At 51.4% G+C, this 20,566-nt stretch overlaps 1 protein-coding gene across 1 annotated transcript; it reads left to right on the top strand.

Annotated features, from left to right (window-relative positions):
* The first annotated feature begins 76 nt into the window (after window positions 1-76).
* On the top strand, window positions 77-19,816 carry EIF3B (eukaryotic translation initiation factor 3 subunit B). The gene is made up of 19 exons (XM_039879663.1): window positions 77-568; window positions 3,972-4,164; window positions 5,652-5,771; window positions 6,192-6,249; window positions 6,446-6,574; window positions 6,838-6,995; window positions 9,499-9,630; window positions 9,772-9,838; window positions 10,181-10,227; window positions 11,133-11,343; window positions 12,965-13,037; window positions 13,932-14,054; window positions 15,641-15,719; window positions 16,495-16,633; window positions 16,980-17,105; window positions 17,571-17,648; window positions 18,053-18,161; window positions 18,425-18,543; window positions 19,313-19,816. The coding sequence occupies exons 1-18, from the start codon at window positions 139-141 to the stop codon at window positions 18,526-18,528; spliced, it is 2,376 nt and encodes a 791-aa protein (XP_039735597.1). The 5' UTR covers window positions 77-138; the 3' UTR covers window positions 18,529-18,543; window positions 19,313-19,816.
* The last annotated feature ends 750 nt before the right edge of the window (window positions 19,817-20,566 follow it).

Genomic DNA, 20,566 nt, shown 5'->3' on the forward strand with positions numbered 1-20,566 from the left:
GAGGCATTAGGGCGCCGGCGCACCCCCCCGAAACTCGTGGGACGCCCCGCCGCACGCACATGGCCCGGCGGTCGGCGCGGTGCGGCCTGGGAGAGTCGGAAGCGCGGCTAGGCCGGGCGAGGCGGCAGCAGCGGGCCCATGCAGGACGCGGAGAACGTGGCGGCGCCCGAGGCGGCCGAGGAGCGGGCCGAGCCCGGACAGCAGCAGCCGGACGCCGAGCCGCCGCCGGGGGAGGGGCCGCCGCGGTCCGCGGGGCCCGGCGTGCAGGAGGCGGCGGGCGGCGAGGACGCGGAGGCTGAGGCGGAGGACGGGCTCAGGCCTGAAGTGACGGCCGAGCCCGTGGCCGACGGGGAGGAGGCGGCAGGCGCGACCCCAGCCCCGTCCCCGCCGCCGCCCGAGGAGCCCCTGGCCGCGAGCGAGGCCCCAGGGGAGCAGGCCCGGGACGCGGCAGCCGAGGCTCGGTCCGACGGGGCGGGTGGGGAGCCGGGCGGCGCGGCTGAGGTCGGCGGCGCGGACGAGCCTTCCTTCAGCGACCCCGAGGATTTCGTGGACGACGTGAGCGAAGAAGGTGAGGCGGCAGGGCCCCGCTGCGGGCGGGGGCGCCGTCAGCCCCGGAGTCAGCGCGGGGTGGGGTCCCGATCCGCCACCTGCCGTGCCGCACGTGGGGAAGGTTTTCTGAGAGCCTGGACCTCCTCCGTCTCTCCATAAACGGGGGCAGTGTGGAGACAACCTGGAGGCAGCCGCTCGGTCTTGGAGAGTGGTCGAGGGCGGACGGCGTGCACGCAGCTGGGGCCGTGTGTGCAGCGCTGTGGCACTGAGGGTCCAGCAGAGCCTGACACTGCACGTGCCGCGCGGTCTCTGGTGGCCGGAGGGACCAGCCACGCTTGTCAGAGGTCTGATGCCGACCCTCGGAGCAGGCTGTGGCAGAGCCGGGCGCGCTCAGCCCGGTCCTGTTTGGTCCCTTTGTGAGCTGAGGAGGCGGGCCACCGGCCTCCGTGGGCAGATAGTTTTCTGGGTTTAAGCATTGTTGGTTACAGCTTGCTTTGCCTCCCCCCCGCCGCCCCCACACTCCTTCTTTATCTGCCGTGATTAGAGTTACAGACATTATTTCTGCTTCCCGCCTGAGACCCGGTCTTCTAAAGTGCCTTTGGTTGATAGCTGGTGTTGTGTTGTTTACCTGTGTTTTGGCTGTGGCCATATTAACACCACACGCTTGAAGAACATCACTGAATTCTTCTCTGTCTGGACTTAGTTATAGTAAAATGGGGAAAGTAAAAGAAACACCACTGAAGTAGGTTGTGATACAAGAAAATAAGATGTTACCATGTTAAAATAGAATTTTTTTGGATGCTTGGATCACACTGAGGTTGACTCAGAACCATAAAGAAATTCAAGTCAATTGAAAAAGTTTACAAAACCAACATGGAGTTGTGAACTTTTAAACATGATTTGAAAGGGTTTCCTGTTATTGTTATGATGTGTTTTATACTTTATGTCATAAGATAGAAGACATTTTAGCAGGAAAGTCTCCATGCGCTAGTGAAGAGTTGAAAAAGAAATATATCCCTAACCACCAGGTAGGTTTCCGGGAATTCCTAGGCAGACAGTGTTGCTGGGACCCCTCATGCCCGGACCCCCGTTTTTACCACATCTATTTTTGTTACATTTGAAAGTCGAAGCTTTGATTTTAAAGTCCGTTTTGAGCTCTTCAGTATTTACTCTGCAATTGCCTTTTTTTAAAGCATTGTTTGAGCACACCTAATTCACACAAGTTTTTAATGTTAATTATTTCCACATTGCGGTATGTGACAGAGGATGCTAACATGAGCCAGGATAGGTGACAGCTGGGCAGGCCTTCAGAGCCCATGTGATCTTTACGTTTTGCCAGAGTAACCTGTGAGGCCCCTGGTCCTAAGGAACTAAAACCTAGCAGGCCTTCAGTTTTCTTGAGGCCACTTGGTTGTGGTCAGCGGCTCAAGTCTGTTTTGTGTTTCCTGAGAAGAACATCCTGTAGGGAGCAGAAAGTAAAGGTACCGTTTCTTTTGAAAGTGGACAGAGTCTTAAAGAGCCCCTCACTGGCATCCGTCTTGCCTCCTCTCTCTCGGAGATACTGGCCTTGTTGCACAGTGCATCTTAATTACAGCCTGCCTTTTACTTTAATTTTTCAGTTGCTTTTGGTGTTTGGCCAAATATGATAAAAGTTTTAACTCTCAATGTCTTCTTTTGGGCTCGTTCAATATTACTTATGTTTACTTTTGCTATTTAGTTTTGAGAATTGCTTCTTTCTGTTTCTCCTGGAGCCAGATTTGGAATCCATGAGCTGAGCTGAGAGTGATCAGATGTGTAGGCTGGTACTGACGAAGGGAATGTGTTTCTTCATGTGTAATTACTATATTCGTTCCTTTACTGTGTGTAGGCAGGTTCTTATAAAAAATTCTTATTCCTATAAAAAACTTTAACATCGTGGGAAGGAGTCCACAGTTTATATAAAAGCTGAACTTCTTTATTGTAAACCCTGTAACTTTAGATCAGGCTTAACAGGCCACTTAATTGTGTGGTGAGTGAGCTTGAGAAGTACCAAGGACGCGGGCATCTCTCTAGGGATGATATCTCCATTGCTGTGACTAACCTGCCTCCCTGTTTTCTCTCTGCTTGGTCTCAGTTTTAGCTTCTTTGAAATTTAAGTGGCAGTTCTGTTTTTAAGGTAACATTTTCAATATCATTCACAAAGGATTGAAATTAATGAGAAATCGTTTATAGCGATTTCAAGGGCATGCTTCTTGCAATTAAAGGATTCCTTTTGAAAGACTTTCTCAACTTCTTAGTATGGAATATTTCAAACACAAAAGCAGAGAGCATTCATCTTAACTTTTGAGAATGAAATGCAGCAAAGAATATTTTGTGTGCTATTTAGCGTGTTGAAATTCTTGACAGTCGGGTTCGGGAACACCTAGACAGACGTGTGAGTAACAAGCCGGTGTTCGCCAGCTATGGTTTAAGATAATCTATGCTCTCATGCTGGATGACAGACTGGTGCAGTCTCATGAGTGCTGTGATGGCAGCTCTAGAAAGTGTCTGTCCTCGCTCCTAACCAGCATGCCTTGTGATTTCTCAGCTTTTCTAGTCCGTTTTACACCTATCTTTTCTTCTCTTTCTTATTCTAGGTGACCATTTTATGGAAATGAAGCAAATCTAAAAAGTTTGAGTACTAAGATTGGGTCTGTGATCCTAACTTTAAAAACATGAACATAAGGCATCTTGTTTTTGAGTGTATTTATGAAAGTAATAGTTACCACATATTGCTTACTGTGTTCCAAGCACTGTCCTAAGGGTTTACAGATATAACGTCTCTACGTGGCTGATGTGTCCCCCAACAACCCGTGAGATGTTCATAGAATCAGAGACACTGCCGGTTGTCAGAGGCATTGTTTCGGCGCATGCTCTCTTGAGCTTGTATATTCTCCAGCCCTTGTTTAAATGCTGATTTCAGACTCATGTAGTCTTCAAACGTAAAGAATACTGGGGAACAAGTAGTTTTGTTTTAAACTGGTTGGGAAGAAAGTGCTTGGTGGTGGGTTTGCATTGAGGTGAGTCAGGGAAGGCTTCCCACAGGCAGTCTGTGGCCCACTCTGGGCTTTTTTTGATTCCTGGTGAAAGGCCTTCCTCTTTGTTTGCATTCAGCATTATTAAAAGTCTTTTTAAAAATTTATTTAAAAATCTTTCATTATTGCCAGAAATTAGTTGACCTGTCTTCACTGTCAAAGGGAGTTTGAAGAATTAAAGTCTTCTTAATTCTTTCAAGTTTAATATTTGAAGCAAGCCCGGGCCATGACTTCTTTTGTTCATAACAAAAGCATTTAGAGTATTCATTTTTTTTGCTTCATAGAAATTTGTTTAATGTGCTAAGCTAATGTATTAATGTGTTGCTTGGTCAAAAAGAGTCATCTGATAAATCTCTTTCGCTCACACAGAATTATTGGGAGACATACTCAAAGATCGGCCACAGGAAGCAGATGGAATTGATTCGGTGATCGTGGTTGACAATGTTCCTCAGGTGGGACCAGACCGTCTGGAAAAACTAAAAAATGTCATCCATAAGATCTTTTCTAAGTTTGGGAAAATCACAAATGATTTTTATCCAGAGGAGGATGGAAAGACAAAGGGGTGAGTTGCATTTTCCATGATGAGCGTTATTTGTATTTTTCTGGGTATCAGACACCCCTCGATGATCACCATGTGTTGCAGGAGTTCCCTGTGACAGCAGTGCGTGCCTCAGCGGAAGCTCTGCAGAGCAGCGATTTGGTCCTGGGCTAGTCACAGGGGGAAGGACACTGATGTGTGGTTCTCAAATTAGGTTATTGTAAGCTGGGTGCTAAAACCTTAAAACATCAGAGCTTGATATTTAAATCTGCCATCAGAACAGCGATTGATGTAAGATACACGTTGGGTAAAGGGACCAATAGATCTGGAAGCTAGTAGAATTTCAGGAGAATTTTGCATGTGGTATTTTATTGATTCTAAGATGTGCTTCCCTGTTCCCCCCCGCCACACATACATTCTAACATCTCCGAAATGGAGATACTGACACTGTAGGTGACAGCACTGTGTCATTGCTTAATTAACGACATTTTTTCTAATGTTACCTAAAACAGTGCATCTTTTAAAAGCGGTAGCATAAGGTATGTCTTATAGTTTGCTTTTAAAATTCAGCTTTTTATGTCTCCTGTGTTGATAAATGTAATGCTGGTTTCTTCGTTTTAAATGCCGTGCTATTGTATCGCGGCAGCTCATCTGTTTCCCGTCAACTGAAATTTAGTGTTTCGCAGTTACAGTCTTGCACTCACCCCTTTCCGAGCAAGCGTGAGAACTCCCTTGCTGCATACCTGGGAGTGGAACTGCAGGGGTCATGAAGTCACCTTCAGGGCCACTGGGCAACATTGACTCATGACCAAGGCGGTTGCCGGTCGGCCCAGCAGCACTGAACTGTTCTGCCTGTTCCACAGTCTTGTCAGACTGTCTGCACTGCAGTTTTGTGTGAATGTCAGCCTTTGAGAGCACAGCAAAATCATCTTTTCTAGGACAGGAACGAGAAAGTGATAAAGTTTGTTTTAATTCAGATTTTGGAAACTACTTGGAATGGTTTTAATTCATAAAAAAATGATCAAATACAGGTAATGCTCCTGACATTTTCTTTTTTGGAACTAAGTGGAAGAGTAACCTCGTTTTGTGTTTTTCCTATGATGAAACACCCTTTGAGAGCCTTCGTAACTTTACCTGTAAGACACATTACACAATGTCCACGTTTTTAGACTTTTAACAGCCTTATCGAGGTAATTGATATACAGTACACTCGCATAGTTTAAAAGTGTACTGTTTCATAAATTTTGACATATATACATCCTTGAAACCATTACCGCAGTCAGAATATGGACATTTTGATTAATGAGCTTTTCTGTAACTTACGATTATGGAGTTAGAGACTTGGGTCTTCTGTTATGACTTTGTTCACATTGAGGGAACGACCGTCAGCTATTTCACTGCCTCGGACGTGGCAAGAGTACGGGTCCCAGCGTGCAGTGCTGTGACTCGTGTGGAGGGGCTGGTGTGTACTGAGCGTGACCTGCCTGATCCTAGAGCCTTTCTCGCCTCAGGTACATTTTCCTGGAGTATGCATCTCCTGCCCATGCTTTGGATGCTGTGAAAAATGCCGACGGCTACAAGCTTGACAAGCAACACACGTTCAGAGTCAATCTCTTCACCGACTTTGACAAGTGAGTTCAGACTCAGGCCCTGAGAACCTGGACATTCACCTTGCTGAACGGCCTAGGTTTTTGCGGCTTCGAGGCAGTTCATCCTCCAGTTAGACTGCTGCAGGACCATGTCCCCCTCCGCGCCCCGGCCCTTCACACTCTGGCCAGTAGCACCCCCTCACCACCAGCGTCCCCTCACCTGTTGTTACCAATAAAAACACATTTTTTTTTCCCTGCCCTGGGGGGCGGGCAGGCAGGGGTGCAAGACAGCAGGTTCTCGAAGGTGAGATGCATTCAGCACCTACCTCCTGTTCACGTCACTTAGCCAGTACTATGTGAGGACTGAGCGCACTGCCTGTGGCTGCGACCATCCACGTAGGGACCACTCACCCTTGTTCTAGTCGTTAATGGGTGTTCCTAAACAGTGATTTCTCTTCCCAGGTACATGACAATCAGTGATGAATGGGATATTCCAGAGAAACAGCCTTTCAAAGACTTGGTACGTTTTGTACACTCTGTTATCTAAGTAGTTGAAAGAATGCTGGCTAGCCTCTTGGCTTGAGGTGGGGAATTCTTTGGGAGTTAGAAATACTGGCCAAATTTGTCACACCTCTAAGAGCAATTAATTAGATGAGTTTACTTTGGTTCAAGTGAATGAAGTGTATCTTGCCCTTTGCCTATGGTTCTTTTTCCAGGGGAATTTACGTTACTGGCTGGAGGAGGCAGAGTGCAGAGATCAGTACAGTGTGATCTTCGAGAGTGGAGACCGCACTTCCATATTCTGGAACGACGTGAAGGACCCTGTCTCGATTGAGGAGAGAGCGGTGGGTATTTTCCGCCAGGTAGGGACTTGCTCTGTATTTTCTTAACAGGACTAGGGCACAAGGTCAGGTGACATGTTTCTTGAGAGTCCATCTCTGAGAACAGCTTCTGTTAGCCTTCTTCCAGCTTTGAAGTAAGTCAGGAGACATGAACAGGCTTCTCATGGTTTCAGTTACTAGTCTGAGGAGCCAGTCCCTGATGTAAGGGAGGGGTCTTTGTGCTTGGCTGCTGCTTGCGTTCATGTTGGCACTGGCTTTCTCCACAGCGGTGGACAGAGACATACGTGCGGTGGTCTCCTAAGGGCACCTACTTGGCGACCTTTCATCAGCGAGGCATCGCGCTCTGGGGGGGAGAGAAATTCAAACAGATTCAGAGATTCAGCCACCAGGGGGTTCAGCTCATTGACTTCTCACCTTGTGAAAGGTAAGCCCTCAGAAATGCGGGTGGACTCTGTTCCTCTCACTTCTTGCCAACATCTACAGATAACCTCGACGCCTTTTAATTTTACAGTGATTTCAAATTCAGAGAAATTACAGGAGTACAGTGAACCCCGTGAGCTCTTCAGTGGGTTACCAGTTCACATTTGCATTTGCTTTACTGTTTTTTCTCTAAACATATGGACGTAATTTTTTTGTGAGCCATTTGAAAGTACGTTGAAATATCATGTCCCTTTACCCCAGTTGTGCATTTCCAAAGAATAGGAACTTCTCTTACATGACCTGAGTGCAGTTATAAACTTCAGGAAGTTTGGCGTTAATTTAATATTCTAATTTTTCACTTGATCTAATAATGTCCTTTGTAAAAGTTTTTTTCTTCGGTTCAAGATCTAGTCCAAGATGATTTTTTTTGCAGAGGATGTTCTTACGAGTGACTTTCTTGTGTGAGGTGGTCCGTGCAGCACAGCCCTGTGTGGGGTGGGACACGAACAGCTTGAAGGCGCACGGCTCCCAGCCCGGGGCGCCCTCTCACCCGCTCTCGGCGCCCCTGCTCAGGGCTCGTCTGAAGCTTCCCTGTGTTGCTCACACAGTCAGTGTCACCACGTGTCCCTCTGTGGATGCCGCCTGTACTTCAGTTCAGCGTCTCGCTATGCAGCCTGTGCTCGTTGTGGGGCTCCTGATAGGTGGTCCTACTGCACCTGCTTGGGCCTGTGAACTGTTTAGCATGAACACTCACTAACACACGGAAAACTAACTATAGTGACATTCTTGTACTAGTGACTTAGATTTAATGATGTTTTCTTTTGCTGTAATTGCTTCACAAATGTTTTGCGTAGTTTGAGGTAAACGGTAGAGTCTCCGCACAAGCGTGCATCGCTGCAGAGTACAGACGTCACGTACCATAGTTCATCACGCTAACGACACCTGCTAGCTGTTCCTAGTATCTGATGCTGAACAGTACTCAGCTTTTCCCCGGGTCCCCAAATGGCTCTTACTTACAGTGAGCTTGTCCCACCCCTGGCCCAGTCAGAGGCACGCAGGGTGTTTAGTCCTTGTGTCACAGGTCTCTTTCATCTGGAGCAGTGCGTCCTGCCCTGTGTTTTGATACTGACTTAAGAAGACAGGACCAAGTGACCTGTGAACTGTCTTATCTGCTGGATTCGACTGATTACTTTTTTGAGGCATTGTTTAATTTATTCTTTTCATCCTTATATTTTCTCTAAGCCATAAGTTCTATCTGATGAGTATTTCGTAATTTTGGTAAAGCAGCTTTCGTGTAATGTGTTCTTGGGATACTCATCAATTTACAGCCGCTTTGCACATTTCCGGTGCAAAGTAGTTGCCACGTCTTCCAGCAGCGTCTGTTAGTGGGTCTGCATCGAGAGCCTGGTCTCTGAGCCAGGATGACACGCAGGACTAAGAAGCTTCCTGCCACTCTTCGTCTCCTGGGATCCTTGTCAGTCCTCAGGCGGTTAATGCCACCTGCATTCTCAGACATTTATGTGCTAGACTTAACCACCTTCAGTCATAATTTATCTGCGTATATCCATCCACTGAAGGACAGAGACTGGATCTTCTCTTCCTCATCACGTCCCTGGCACTCTGAAAGGACCTTATTTGGGAATGTTGAGTGAACGAAGGAGTTCACGCGTGCGTGCTTTGGTCATACAGGTTACACTGTGGAAAGTCTATTTTGTCGTTAAATGCATAAACAGGTTTTGTGGTTCCGGGGTAGTTTTGTCTTGTATTCTTTGCCGGGGTGTAGGGTGCAGGGGATTTGATAACTGTGGGAAGGGCGACTGAAGACAGCGTTATTATTCTGTTGAGTCAGGTGTCACCCTTCCTGGGAGAGGGACAGTCATTGGAGGTGCCGCTGTGGAGCCAGCAGGGGCTGACTCCTGCCCTTGTGCATGCGTGTGTGTGGCTGCCTTCCCTGCTCGCACCCCCTTGAGAGAGCAGCTGGTGTAGTCACACTTCGTGTGAGCCTAGTGACAAGGTGCCATGGTGTTGACCAGCCAGCACTCAGGTGGGTGACTGCTGGGAGATGCCCGGACACCGAAGTCCCCCCGTCAGGCTGTCCGTGCTTCGGAACCGCACGTGCCTGTCTATTATCTGAAGTGTCAGTGAAGACAGCATGGTAACCACGCCAGTCCTCCCACTAGAGCACGCGGCAGACTTTCTATGGAATCTTTCGGGGCTTTCCTTGTCCTGATTTCAGTGGAGAAACATTTCGAGGTGACCCTTGGAGCACCTTGGTGTCAGGAATGACAGTGCTTTGTGCCCTGGATGTGGTTCTGCCCCGTGTTCTGGGTGGGTCACCTTACCGAGAGCAGATGTTAGGGGAGTTTGGGGTAGGGGTGCTGGTTGCTTGAGCCTCAGCTGCTCACTTTGGCCGTTCCCCCCTGCAGCAAGGTGCCAGTACCTGCTGCGTCCACACTGATGTGAGCTTTGGTGAGAGGAGATTGGAACACGAGTCCTCTCTGTTACAGATACCTGGTGACTTTCAGCCCCCTGATGGACACTCAGGACGACCCTCAGGCCATCATCATCTGGGACATCCTTACTGGGCAGAAGAAGAGAGGCTTTCACTGTGAAAGCTCGGCCCACTGGCCTATTTTCAAGTAAGTAGTCAGCCCTTGCTGGCCGCACTGGCCTCTGCCTTCTCGTGGGCACAGCCTGGCACTTCTCTGTAGACTCATGGCGGCCACGCTGGCCTCCGTGTGTTCTCGTTGGCAGCCTGGCACCTTTCTTTTTCCTCTTAGGTGGAGCCATGATGGTAAATTCTTTGCCAGAATGACACTCGATACCCTCAGCATCTACGAAACTCCTGTGAGTGAGTCAGTTCTCTGGCACATGAGCTGCCTGTTGGCCCAGTAGCCCCCGGCTGCAGTGCTCCCCCTCCCGTGCTAGTCGGGGAGGTGGAGCGTCTATGTGGGATGCAGACGATGCTAGTGCTGGCCTGGGTTCTGATTTTGCATCTGCCAGCCCGCTTCTGTGCTGCAGGGACGAGGCGAGGGATGGGGGGTGTGGCTTGGAAACGCTCCGTTTCACTCTGCTCACGCCGTTCCCTCGGCAAGCTCACGTCAGAACCTCGCGCTGCCTTTGCATAAAAAGTTATATTGTGAGACACAGCGTGGCTTGACTCGGTCGTAACCTTCTTTTTCCCGGCAGTCTATGGGCCTCTTGGACAAGAGGAGCTTGAAGATCTCCGGCATAAAGTGAGTGAGCACTCCTAGGCTGCCCCTCTCTGCCCCTGCCGGCACCCTAGACTTCCCCTGTCTGCCACCACCAGCACCGCAGGCTGCCCCTGTCTGCCACCGCCAGCATAGGCTCTCACGCCCGGACGGAGCACTGCCTGTCGTTCTGGTGCCTGTTCCACTGGGCTGCTTGTCCCTGGGAGCCAGAGCTCTGGGCTGCAGCCTTTCATGAGGGGGGACTCCACTTAGTGACAGGTCTTCCGTGTTACTCTGGTTATCTGTGCAGTGGGGTTTGGGTGACCTTCAGTGAATTGCCCCTCGTTTATTTCTCTAGTCTCTGGGGTTGGTCGATGTCTCAGTAGTGAAGGACCAACAGTACAAGGACAGTCACGTTTCTTATTCCTTTTATTTTTACATTCTTGGGCAAAATTAAGGTTTATAATTAAAATTAAACCAGGAATTGGCTCTCAGTAAATGCAGAAGTAAAGATACTTTTCACGGCTGTGAACTCATGATTGTTCGTTACTCTGCCTGTCCTCCGGGTTAGTTTACATGGCACCAGGCAATGCCCTATTCTCCCGAAGCCTCTAACGCTTGTCGATGTGGAGTTTTCCCCATTAGCAGGAAATGGTGGTAAAGAGTCGGGGTTTGGATCATGACGAATCTACTGTGTGATAGTGGGTAGCGTTATTAGTGTCTCTCTGTCCTCCTAGGAAGGGCGAGTTTAACAGTGCCTAGCGTTGTCAGGGGAGGGAAGGGAGCTGCGTGAAGTCCCTAGAACAGCGCCTTCCTTAAGTCCCCAGCTGGGCATTAGCTGCGTTCCTGGTGGCGGCTGTGCCAGTGCGAGTTCGTGCAGCATGTGAGCTCTTCGCATGCTTTCACCTTGGCAGCTCCTCTGATAACATTGTATTTTCTTTGTTCTGCAGAGACTTTTCTTGGTCTCCAGGTGGGAACATAATAGCCTTTTGGGTGCCTGAGGACAAAGATATCCCAGCCAGGGTCACCCTGATGCAACTTCCCACCAGACAAGAGATCAGAGTTAGGAATCTATTTAATGTTGTGGATTGCAAACTACATTGGCAAAAAAATGGCGATTACTTGTGTGTTAAAGTAGATAGGACTCCGAAAGGTACCCAGGTAAGTGGATGCCAGTGAGCAGAATGTTCTTTCTGTGTGGCTGCAAACTAGCCTGTGTTATGTTTGGACGATGTTAATAGATTTTTGGTTTGAATTTTGTAGATTATTTTCAGACCCACCTGATATCAAAAGTAGTTGGCACGTCCTAGCCAGAGCTCTTGTTACAGTCTAGCTGAGGAGTGTGATATTTTTCCGTGAAAGGGAGTGGGCAGTACATTTACATAGTTCAGAGGTAACGGGGATACAGTTGACCCTTGAACAACACAGGTTTGAACTGCGTGGTCCACTTATGTGGATTTTTTCAATTCATGTACAGCCGGCCCTCTGTGTCCCCTGGTCTCACACCTGCCGACTCGACCGAGAAGCAGTGTTGGGCATCTGTAGAGGGCCAGCTGGTCCACACTTGTGTGTGAGGGACTCGAGCATGGTGGATTTTAGTGGGCGGGGAGGGGGCCTGGAACCAGCCCCTGTGGATGCTGAGGGATGACGCAGTTCTGTTTCGAGGGAGTCACAAGTTTCATGTGGATCTTTGCGTGGGGGTTTGACACCCCGACCTCCATGTTCAGGGGTCAACTTTATAGTGAAATCTTTTCAGGCACCCACTCTTCTTTCTGTGGAGTAGAATGAATGTGTCATTTTCTCTTTAATTAAACACAAAGAGTAGCGTGTTTGACACAGCTCTGCACCCAGTTTTTTTCGTTTGCATCATTTAATATTTATCCAGAAAGTTGCTTGATTTTCTCTTGTAGTGGAAGTTTTCCTCTTTTTTGTTTAAACACTTTTTGTTGAGATATAATTTACACACTATACTGTTCACTCTTACACAGTTGTGCAACACAGTCACCACTATCTTAATCCCAGAACACTTGAATTACCTCAGAAAGAAACTCCACAACACGAGCAGACACCCCCACTTCCACACCTCCCTATCCCGCTAGCTCCTGATACCCACCGATCCACTTTCTGCTTTCTGTCTGGATTCCCCTGTTCTGCACATTTCGTGTGAATGGGCTCGTGCTGTGCGTGTGGCCTCTGTGTCTGGCTTCCTTCTCTGAGCACATCTTCAAGGCTCATCCAGCTGGTGGCGTGTGCCAGTACCTCTTTGCTTTTTAGCACTGTGTGGCTGGGCCACACCACGTTGGCCCAGTCATCCCTTGATAGATGCGTGGGCTGTCTCCACCTCGTGGCTGTTCCGGATGGTGGCACACCCTGGTTTTCACACGAGCGTGTCTTGAAGCGAGGCTGCAGGATAGCCACTGTTTAGCAGTATTGAATCAGTCTCTGGTGCTGGACCTATAAGGCGCTACAGAAGCTTTGCAGACAAGCTGTAGTGTGGACCCTTGAACTGTGTGTGTGACTGTGACCTTAGGGCAGTTCTTCGAAGTGGAACCTGGGCCTGAGTATGTGTGTGCCTCTCGCTGCTCTCCTCAGAGACTGCCCCATGCGCACTCCCATCAGCATTAGCAAGTTCTTGTTTCATCGTGATGGCTGTAGTGTTAATCGCTTTAGGTATTCGTGTCTTTATCAGATGTGTAATCTTCCATTAAATTCTCAAGTTGTCCTGTAAGTCTTATACTTTGTTTCCACAGTAATCACCCTTTATTTTTTCTTTTATCGACAGGGTGTTGTCACGAATTTTGAAATTTTCCGAATGAGGGAAAAACAGGTACCTGTGGACGTGGTGGAAATGAAAGGCAAGTCTCATCGCAGTTGTTTTGTAGCTGAAGGGCCTTCTGTGCTGTTTTACACTCGGCCTTTAAAATTGGGGCGTGAATTCCCTGCCTGGACAAAAGGGCCAAGACTCTGAGCTCCAGCTCATGAACGGCCGTGTGTCTCTGAGTTACAGGACATATGTTTATAAGTTTAGGGTTTTTGTCCTTTCCAAGTTCAGCCTCTTTTCAGTTGCCAGGGGAAGCTGCCCACCCCCCGTACACTGACCTCTCGGGGAGCGGGTGAGCACAAGGCTTCCAGCCGTTTGCGCGCAGGACGGTGCGGGGGGCGGGTCTTCGTGCCATACGCGGCCACAGGTGGCCGCAGAGCTGCTCGTGTCGCACAGGTGGTTTCACAGCGTTTTTGAGCTCGTGACAACTGTTTAAGTGACGTGTTTGTCTTCAGGTGGGAAAGAGCCTGTGTCTTTTGTTTGGTTGATTTCTCGCTTCGGTTTTGTTTTCTGTTTTGCTGGAGAGGGAAGGAGAAAGGGAAGGGAAAGGACAGGCAGGAAACGGAGTGAAACCCGGCCCCTGCCTGGATACGGAGACACAGAAGCCTTCGTAGGCTGTGGGCTTCTGCTAAGTACCCTGGTAGTGTGGGACAGGAGGTGTCCGGGCCGCACTGGCACCAGGCTCCACATGGCCGCACTGTGGACAGGCTGTGGGGAAAGGCAGCGTTCCCGCTTGGCCAGGACACTGTCACCCAAGGCATCTCGCAGGACTTAAAAGTGTGCTGCTCGTGAGACTCAGTGTGGCGCGCTCCTCGTTCCCATGCCTCTCGGGGGCCTTTTCGATGGATTTAAGAGTCTGGGGAAACGTAATCGATCGGGAATGTTTCCTTCAGTGCCCAAAGGGGTCTCACCCTCTTTTCGGTAACAGAAACCATCATAGCCTTTGCCTGGGAGCCCAATGGCAGCAAGTTCGCGGTGCTGCACGGGGAGGCTCCTCGGATTTCGGTTTCCTTCTACCACGTGAAGAGCAACGGGAAGATCGAGCTCATCAGTAAGTAGCCTTGCCTGTCTTGCAGGGGCGGGAGAGTGTCACCGTCCCAGTGAGTACAGGCCTGAACCCGCAGCCAGGCGGGTCCACTGTGGGTCCCTGTGGTTCACACGCGGGTGCTGACGGGGACGCGTCACGTGCGCGGAGACTCGGGTGCAGTGAGCTCCCTTGCACGTCAGCTGCTCTTCGAGTGGGCGAAGCTCTTGTCTCTGTGTGTGGGGGGGGGTCACATGCCACTTCTCCACCTGCATGCCCTGGTCCCCACCCTGCCCCCAGCCGTGCTGTCCTTCCCCTGCAGCACCGGCAGTATCGGGCTGGAATCATGGCTGCTGACTTGTCCTCACCCAGATGGAGCTCTCACCCTTGTGTCCATAGTGCTGAGCACACAGTAGGTCCTCAGTCAACACTGGTTTCGAAGTATCGCTTGTTGCTTCATAGTGTTTGTTTTTGTGCCGTGACTGAGGTAGTAGAGACCTCTGGCCCCCGCTTTAGAGGGGCGTGTTGTGCTCAGGCCATGCTCCCCAGGATGCCATGTAGGGCTTCCTCACCGTGAAGACAGGTTCATTCATGTGCCCTGGGGACAGCTCCTCCTGCGATAATTTTATGAAGAATTTAGTTTTCACTTCCTGAAGCCTAGCAGTATTTGTGGTAGCATCAGCTGTCTGTCTCACAGAATTGATTACATCACATTTCTCTTGGTCGTGAGAGGAAACGAGGGCACCTGCTGACTGCGAGAGGACGTCTGTCGTCCTCGCTGCGGAACAGGGCGGGTGCCTCTGCCCTGTGAGCACCTGTGTCGTGCACCTTTCCTCGAAGGTTCGGTGTCAGCGTTGGGACGGTCGCGTGCTCCGCTGTGGAGGGCATCTGCTTTTCTATTTTTCCTTTGTTTTTGGTTTCCCAGTCGTGCCCCGTCACACGGGTCTGGCTTGACTCTCCCACCCCTCTCCCCACTCCACTCTTACTGTTTTGAGTCAACTTCAGGCCGAGGTAAAGGTGCCCCAGGCAGCCGACTGCCTGCCCCGGTGAAGAGACCCCAGGTCAAGACTGAGTTGGAACTCACAGCTCTGCTGGCCCTGCCAGGTCCTTGCAGGAAGTGGGCAGTTAGGGCACTTGGAGGGGTGATGGATCTAAAAAGTATTTGCAGGCACGCAGCTTAAAATGACGTGTGAGGACAGGAAGAAGAGATTTTAGGCTCTTTGGGGTTGTGCGCGCCTCTTCCGGAGATTTGGTGGGGACCGGATCCCTCGCCCTCCTGGAGCCCCTGTGATAGCGTCTACTGTAAACGGAGCTCCTTTGTCCAGTTCCCTCTTGAGGTAAATTGTTTCACACATAAAACATCATTAAAAATAGCATCGCAGTTCAGAACGCTCCGTGCCTGTCTTCTCTGTGTCGCTCGCAACTGAGGGTGTTCCAAAACGGCGGGTCTCCTGATGGTTTGCGCAGGTGTGTGCAGAGTTGTGGCTAAAAGCCCACCTGGTGAGCTCACCCACGGGGACAGAGTGAACCCCACACCGGCCCTTTGGTCTTAGATGCACGCTGGCCCTGGAGTCTTTACGAAGACTTTGAAAGACTTTTTTCTTTCCTTTCAGAAATGTTTGACAAGCAGCAGGCCAATACCATCTTCTGGAGTCCCCAAGGACAGTTCGTAGTGTTGGCGGGTCTGAGGAGGTAGGTGTCTGCCATCTGCTCACAGAGCAGTGCTCGGGCCAGTGCGGGGACCCCGACTCTAGGGCCGTGTCTCACACTTCTCAGTGGTCACCCCAGAGCCTGAGTGTCCTTGCGTGATCGGGTCACCCCACCTCAGTCAGTGTTGCCGATCACTGTCAGGCAGTGTCTCAGGCGTGCTCCCTGGGCCCGGACCCGGCAGGCTGCAGCAGTCACTCGCAGATGCGTTTGTTGTGTGCCCCGGAAGACGTGTCTGCATGCTGTGATTCCTTCGTGGGGCAGTGGGGGTTCTCCCTGCAGTCCAGTCACCCTGGTGGAAAGTCCATGTCTTCTCGTGGGAGGAACGCTTAATTGGCCACGAGCCTGTCCCCACCGCTGTGGTCGGCACGACAAGAACAAAACCCTGGTCCTTCCTGCTCTTTGCATAGTCACTGTTCCAATAGAACGCGTGGGACGCGTGCAGAGACTGCGGCGGCCCCCGCGTGTCAGAGCACCCACTAGCCACTTGCTTCCCTTACTCTGTTGCAGATGTTACTGTGTTTTTTGAGGCTCGGCCTCAGGTAGACTTTCCTGTAAAAATAGTGGCAGCAGACACAGTGCTGGCCGAGGCACTTCTCGTGTCTCAGATTCCTTGGGAGACCGTTCCTTCCATTGTTTCCGCCTTACCGGGGTGGCAGGCAGGGACTGCTCTGGAGTTTCTGGGAGGAGCAGGGATGCCAGGAGGACAGCAGAGGGAGCCACACTCATGGCAAGGACTGACTGCTGTCCGTCTCCCCAGCATGAACGGCGCTTTGGCATTTGTGGACACCTCAGACTGCACAGTCATGAACATCGCAGAACACTACATGGCCTCCGATGTGGAGTGGGACCCGACGGGGCGATACGTGGTCACCTCTGTGTCCTGGTGGAGCCATAAGGTACGGGGACCCGTGTACCCTTGCACCACATGAAACCGGGTAGTGCCAGGCTTGTGGCGACTCCTCGCCCTGGGAAGAGCACCGTGCGTGCTGCACTGTGACTGCGCACGGGGTTTGCTGTCCTGCTTGTCCAGCGTAAGCTCGGGGAGGGCAGGGTCTCAGTTTTGTTCACCAGTGTCTCTCAAATACCAACGGCGTTATTGGGCCCATTGTTGGCCCGCAGACATTTGTGGAAGGGAATGGTGGGTTTTGTTGGTTCTGCAGCCAGTACAGATTATGGGGTCCCCGTGTGTCCCGGTGTGACTCAGTGGGATGGCGGTTCCATTTGGCCTCTGCTCTCTGCCAGGTGGACAACGCTTACTGGCTGTGGACTTTCCAAGGACGTCTTCTGCAAAAGAATAACAAAGACCGCTTTTGCCAGCTGCTGTGGAGACCTCGGCCCCCAACACTCCTGAGCCAGGATCAGATAAAGGTCTGGTGTTCCCATCAGATTAAGGGGATGTGAAAGCAATGTGGAACCGAAAGAAAAAGCTTTTGTCGTTACTGTTAGGGTGGTTATGAGTGAGGAATAGAAACGTGACACTTGTGGGGACCCTTTGTAGAGGTACAGGAACACTAAGAAACAGTTGGAAAGGAATAGTTTAGAGACAGTCAACTTGGATTTTCAGCTTTCTCGTGCATGTCACGTCGGTACTGTTCGTTGTAGGATGTTTGCGCGAACCGGCGGGCTTGTGCAGAGCTGCGCTGATGGCATTGGGCTGAACTGAGAGCGTGGGGATCCAAGAAAGGCGACTGCAGAGCAGACGTTACTGGGTGCCCCTGGGGGCCGTGTCTTACGGGTCACTGCGGATGTCGTTCCACGTTAGCCACTTAGAAGATTGTGTCTTCAGTTTTTGCTTTGAACGTTTAAACCCTGACTGACTTGTTTTTGTTTCAGCAAATTAAAAAAGATCTGAAGAAATACTCCAAGATCTTTGAACAGAAGGATCGTTTGAGCCAGTCCAAAGCCTCCAAGGTCAGCCTTGTTCCTCCAGCTGAGGGAAATGGTCTCTATCCTTTCATGGCAGAGGAGGGCCAGTGTCAGGCTAGGAGGTGGTGTCCACTGGGGAGGGTGGCTTCTCCATCGAAGACGCTCACTGTGCTACTGCACGTGCACAGACCGGTGGGGGCAGCTTTGCTGCTGGGCCCCTGGAACCCCCTGGCTAGCTTCAGACACAGAAGTTGCAGGGTGGGGCGGTTAGGGAGGAGAATGGGGACCAGCACACCCTACCGTTCCTGTCCTGAGCTTCCCTTTAAATCGCCCTGCGTCATCTGGTGAAGTTGGCTCCTGTTGACATGTTTTCACGTTGGTCAGGCAAAACCGTGATGGTGCGTTAAGTGTCAGCTCTTTGACCCTCTCCCCCCGCCCGCCATGTGCAGGAACTGGTGGAGAGACGACGAACCATGATGGAAGATTTCCGGAAGTACCGGAAAATGGCCCAGGAACTCTACATGGAGCAGAAAAACGAACGTCTAGAACTGCGAGGAGGTAGCTATGAGCCGGAGATAGGTTTTTTTAAAGCACGTGTTTCTTAAAATTTGTCTCCTACATCTGCCTTAATCCTGCCTGATTTCTCAGTCAGCAGCTAGCATTGGGAGACGGCTCTTAAATTGTTAGTCGTGCTCCCCACCACCTGCAGTCAAGGCTGATCCTTGCCAAAGTCTGTGCTGTGTCCACTCTGGCCTCTGGGCGGGTGTGGCACGTGTGTGGTCCAAGGTCAAGCCCACTGTGGCCTCTCCCTGTCCTCTTAGGTGTGGACACCGATGAGCTGGACAGCAACGTGGATGACTGGGAGGAAGAGACCATCGAGTTTTTTGTCACTGAAGACATCATTCCTCTTGGGAGTCAGGAGTGATCTGAGACCGCCAGGGTAAGACCTCTCCTGCAGGATGGCTGGCATTCTGTCCAGAGCCTGCAGTTAGGGAGCGCGTTGTTTAAGGTGAGGGCGAAACCCAGCGCCATGCTCTCAAGGTTGTAAAGCCCTTGCGTGTGGGTTGTGACCAGCTCGATGCACACCAGATGTCAGGGCTGAGCCTTTTGTCAGAAAGTGCTCCGGGCACAGGCACAGCGTTTACGCTTGGGTGAGAGCAGGGCCAGGGCCGATGCTGGGCACACGTGCCAGGCCCTGGGGAGGAGGGAGGCCAGCCCCCGACCCTGTCCCAGAGTCCGCTGGGAGAAGGCCTTGCGGGTCTGGCGGCGGGGCAGGAGCACCGCCCACTGTGGTGCCCAGTTCTGGTCAGTCCTTGGTTGGTCTGAGCCCAGAACCTTCAGAAGCCGGTCAGGTGCCACAGGGATGGAGGAAGGATCCAGAGGTTCTGCACCTCGGGGCTGGTGCGTGTGGGCGAGGAGTCAGACCTCGTGTGTGGTGGATGTCCAGTCCGTGCTGTCCCCGGGCCGGGGCAAGTGACTGTGGCTGTCTTTGGGCCTGATGCTCCACCGTCGAGGTTGTTTCCTGGGACAGCTGCTGTTCACATCGTAGGTGTCACACTGAAGCGGGCCTTCTGCTGGCTTCCGCTTCTTAAGATTGTGGGGCTCACGCTTGCCTCCTCTCAGCTGGAGGATGATGTCAGTGACCACTCCTGACGTGGAGCACTTGATAGGTGCAGGACAAAGAGCAAATGCTTGTTCCCTTGTTGCAGCGCCACCTTGTGCTGGAGCCAGGGTCGTCCTTTGCAGACAGCCTGCACGGTTCCTGAACTTGACACAGTTCCTGGGCCTTTCTCGCTCTGGACTGGCTGCAGCTGGAAGTCCCCGTCTCCACACATAGTCGTGCCTTTCAGCCCCTGGTGACTACAGCAGGGCGGTTTTAAGGCACTGCTTTAAGTCTCTCCTCGTTTGCGTTTTTTACTCTCTCACCACCAGTATTTGTCACTCAGACTGACGCGTGCCGCAGCAGGTCCCCTTCTGCTGCTGGCACTTCTGAGGTGCACCGTCCACAGCCGAGCCTCCCCCTCCAGGGCTCTCACTGTCCTGTGCGTGTGGGCCGGTGTTGGTTGTGTCCTGGACACCTGCACAGGAGCAGTGCACCGCTTGTGTCCTGGTGTGCTGGGGGGCACTGCAGCGTGCGGCCCCCCGCCATTCAGGCTGTGGCAGGTTCTCTCAACAGGCTGAACGTGGAAATAAAAGCAAACCTGTATGAAAAAGCTGTCTTTCTCCTGTCTTTAAACCTAGTTAGCGGCCTTAAAGTTGGTGCCTCTTCCCTTCCCCCGGCGGTAACAGCCGCCGCCGGGGCCCCGTCCGTCGGCCACAGGCACACATGGCAGACGTGGCAGGAGGGTCCCGCCCCCCTCGTGGTTTTCTGCGTTTGCAGGTGAGCTCTGTATTGAAGCCAGTCAGTCCAAAAACAGTTTCTTCAGGTTTATTTGTTTTCTATGCCTATGCTTGTCACCTCACCTGGTGAGAAAGAACCCTTTAGACTTTTCCTTGGAGTCATTCAAGTCTGAAGGCCTGTCGAGACTTGTCACTTTAGCCACTGTTATGTGGTCCTCTGAACCTTTCACCCTTTTTGCCTACTAGGAAGGGAGTAAAATCCATGTAATTTCAGCCCACTTATTTTTGCAACGTCTTGCTACCCATCGGTGCCTTGTCAGATTGCAGTTTCTTCCACCTCTTTTTATCTCCTGGACCCCAAAGCTTAGTTTAAAAATCACTGAAGCACGGGACAGGCACACTTGGAATTCACAGTCGTGACAGGCGCAGACCTCAGACGACGTGTTGGAATTGGAGGAGCAGCCAGCAGACTCCCACCCGTGCAGCTCGGGCACCGACAGCATCCTCGGCCCGTGGGGCTGACTCCACAGTGACTGCTGCAGTGGGCGGGCTGCCCGCCACGAGCGCGTCCCCTCGAAGGCCCGGGCCAACTCCGGGTGCCCTGGTGGGACACAGGCGCTGTG

The sequence above is a fragment of the Pteropus medius genome, unplaced genomic scaffold (genome assembly GCF_902729225.1).
Source record: "Pteropus medius unplaced genomic scaffold, Ma_sr-lr_union100, whole genome shotgun sequence".
Lineage (NCBI taxonomy): Eukaryota > Metazoa > Chordata > Mammalia > Chiroptera > Pteropodidae > Pteropus > Pteropus medius.

Excerpts from the sequence above, each read along its gene's own strand:
- EIF3B (XM_039879663.1), top strand. The coding sequence starts at position 139 with ATGCAGGACGCGGAGAACGTGGCGGCGCCCGAGGCGGCCGAGGAGCGG. Across the intron at positions 5,772-6,191 it reads CTCTTCACCGACTTTGACAA|GTACATGACAATCAGTGATG; the intron begins GTGAGTTCAGAC and ends TTCTCTTCCCAG. Across the intron at positions 11,344-12,964 it reads GGACTCCGAAAGGTACCCAG|GGTGTTGTCACGAATTTTGA; the intron begins GTAAGTGGATGC and ends TTTTATCGACAG.